Source organism: Montipora foliosa, chromosome 3 (assembly GCF_036669935.1).
Source record: "Montipora foliosa isolate CH-2021 chromosome 3, ASM3666993v2, whole genome shotgun sequence".
Lineage (NCBI taxonomy): Eukaryota > Metazoa > Cnidaria > Anthozoa > Scleractinia > Acroporidae > Montipora > Montipora foliosa.
In genome coordinates, this window is record NC_090871.1 from 23,083,086 (window position 1) to 23,085,585 (window position 2,500).

Below are 2,500 nucleotides of genomic sequence, written 5' to 3' on the forward strand. Positions count from 1 at the left end.
CATCAATGGACTTTCCCCTCAATGAAAAAAGACTCTTAATTTCCAGAATACCAACAGATGGATTTTCATTAGGATCATAAATAATTCCATCGGGTGAGCATCCCATCCAGTAAATATCAGGATGAACCAGTAAGCCACATTTGAAAACTTCTACTTGAGGTCCTGTCAACTCCTTAAACTCTTTTACAACTGTTGGTTCCATATCTAATCCATATTTCATGGCCTGAGTCTGCACCTTTGTTAGTGCAAATAGACTATGTAAGAATTTGTCATTAATTGGGGCTTTTCTAGAAACAACATCTCCAAATCTTGAGGCAGTGATTCTGAATGCCCGCTCTTGATACCAAGCAGAGCAGCTCGACTGACTTCTCGTGTTTTTTTCGATATCGATGGCCTTTTCTGGAGATAAAATAATGTTTGCTAGAAACGCTTTCTCTTCATCTGGAAGGGAAGGTGGTGGACCTTTTCTTACATCTTCTGGTAAACTAATTATTTGTACAGGGAAGTCAAACACTGCCTCTAGGTCTTCACTATAAATAGTCTCTACTACGCTACGGGGATAGACATCTCTTAACTGATTTGCTAATGGACTTCCCTCTAAGAAATTTCCCCATGGAAGAGACTGGTAGTTTGCTGAATTCGAGTATTGGAGCCAAGAAGCATAAGTGGTAGGGTTGTTAACGGAGATATTCTCTCCAAGTTTTTTAATATCTGTCTCTGTAATAATTCGTTGCTCGACGGGTCTTGGATCATATAAATACTCTTGTACAGTCTTTGGTGCCATTTCGCGAGGTGTGCGATCGATGCGTGGTTTTACAAACTCGGATTCAAACCATCTCTGTGGTTCCAGTGAAGGGCCTCGAGGTCTATGCCACTGCTGTAGATGCGAAGTTGGCGAGTCATCATCGCGCAGTTTTGCCATTACATGGGTAAATAATGCCGCTAAGTGCTGGCATTTTCCTGTTCCGGCTTTACATGAACACTGAGTGGCAGACTGTGTGCCAACTTCTCCGCTATCAAATACAATTCTTAGAGAGTGAGGAGCTTCCGTCTTCCTCATCGAGCGATAACATTTTGCTTTTACGACGCAACAATCAGCTGAAAACAATAATTTAACGTCCTCAAGGTAAGTTTCCAGGTAGTACTTGTCCCCTTTTCTCTTGCCCTTTTTGTTTTCGAGCCACTTGCTCGCGCAATCCAAAATATCTGTAATGAAATTCGCGTTCTGCTGCATTTCGTCTTCCACGCTTTCTGCCATGTTGCAAATACTCTATACCCCCAGTTTCCAGACCTCCCTCGGTCGGCGCCATTTTGGAGAAGGGTCTATTAAACAAAAAGTTTTGAAGAAGCGGAATTTAACTTTCTTCAATCTCAGCAAGCGAAATTTAGATTTACATGTAAAAGGTCATCATTCAAAGATCGCCGATGGAAGACAAAGTTTACGAACATTCACCAATAGCTCAAAGAAACGACACCATATAATAAACAACTTACTAACGTCACTTGCTCGAGACTGTACCCGGCGGGAAATATTGGCCCTCGGTCGCGCTCGGTCCGTACTGCCACGACCTCGGGCCAATATTCTCCAGTACGGCCCTCTCTGATGCATACGCTTTTTTGGACATTGTTCAAACAAACTTGATTGTAATCATTACTTCTTGCCTTTCAAAGTCGTCCTTTTTATGTGACGGGAGGTTTTGCTTTTAAAAGGAGCCTCGATAATTCACTTGTCGTTTACAAGTGATAGCGTCCGGAACATTTATGGTGTTCTTATCGTGTTCGTTGTCAAAGATTGCCGCCATAACCCGTCCAAGCACGCCTTGCTCCCCTCTCGGCCTGTGGATTGGTCAGGGAAGCACGTTATCCGTGACTTATTGTAATAGCCGAGGTTATGCAAATTGGTCGCGTGTGCATCGTAAACACATCCATTTGTAAACACGGCAGTGACGTTAACACAGTTCTACTTCGGGACTGGTCAAAGTCGTAACGAATTCACGTAAGATTGTGCGCAACAGGCAAATTTGAGCTCCTGTGGGCGTGTTGCTAAGCAGCTAGCGTCTCTCACTTGGGATTACCTGCTGTCTTTCCCGCAGTGTCAAGTTCGATGAGCACTGAAGGATACGCTCTGGAGAACACTTTGCTCACTAATTTTGAGCTCTTTGTTTAACAGGGAGACGAGGAGAAGAAGCTGGGTTTGTGTCCAATTGCAATGATGGATCGAGCAAAGCAACGTGAACTTCCACAAAGCCAGGTTCGTTCTTGTTTATTCACAGTGATTCACGGTAGCGTTGCCTTGTGGGCTCTTTAAGTACGGCTTTTACTTCTTATAGAAATGTGCGAGAAGACAAGGAAACAACAGGGGAAAAAAACAAAACTACTCAAAAACAATTAGTTCCTATTCGAGCCGATTTTTAGCGCAAGTTGTCTCGCATAACATGGCGCACAGGGCGATTTTTAACCCAACATTTTGTCGCGGCAACATGTTGCAGGTTTTTTAATC

General features: G+C 43.3%; 1 protein-coding gene across 2 annotated transcripts in view; it reads left to right on the plus strand.

Moving 5' to 3' along the window:
- The window catches only part of LOC137997092 (cAMP and cAMP-inhibited cGMP 3',5'-cyclic phosphodiesterase 10A-like), a 40,265-nt gene that overhangs the window by 33,799 nt on the left and 3,966 nt on the right, over positions 1-2,500 (plus strand). For both annotated transcript variants that reach the window (XM_068842861.1, XM_068842862.1), the window contains exon 24: positions 2,171-2,251. In XM_068842861.1, the coding sequence (XP_068698962.1) occupies positions 2,171-2,251 (81 nt within the window). The remainder of the gene's footprint in view (positions 1-2,170; positions 2,252-2,500) is intronic.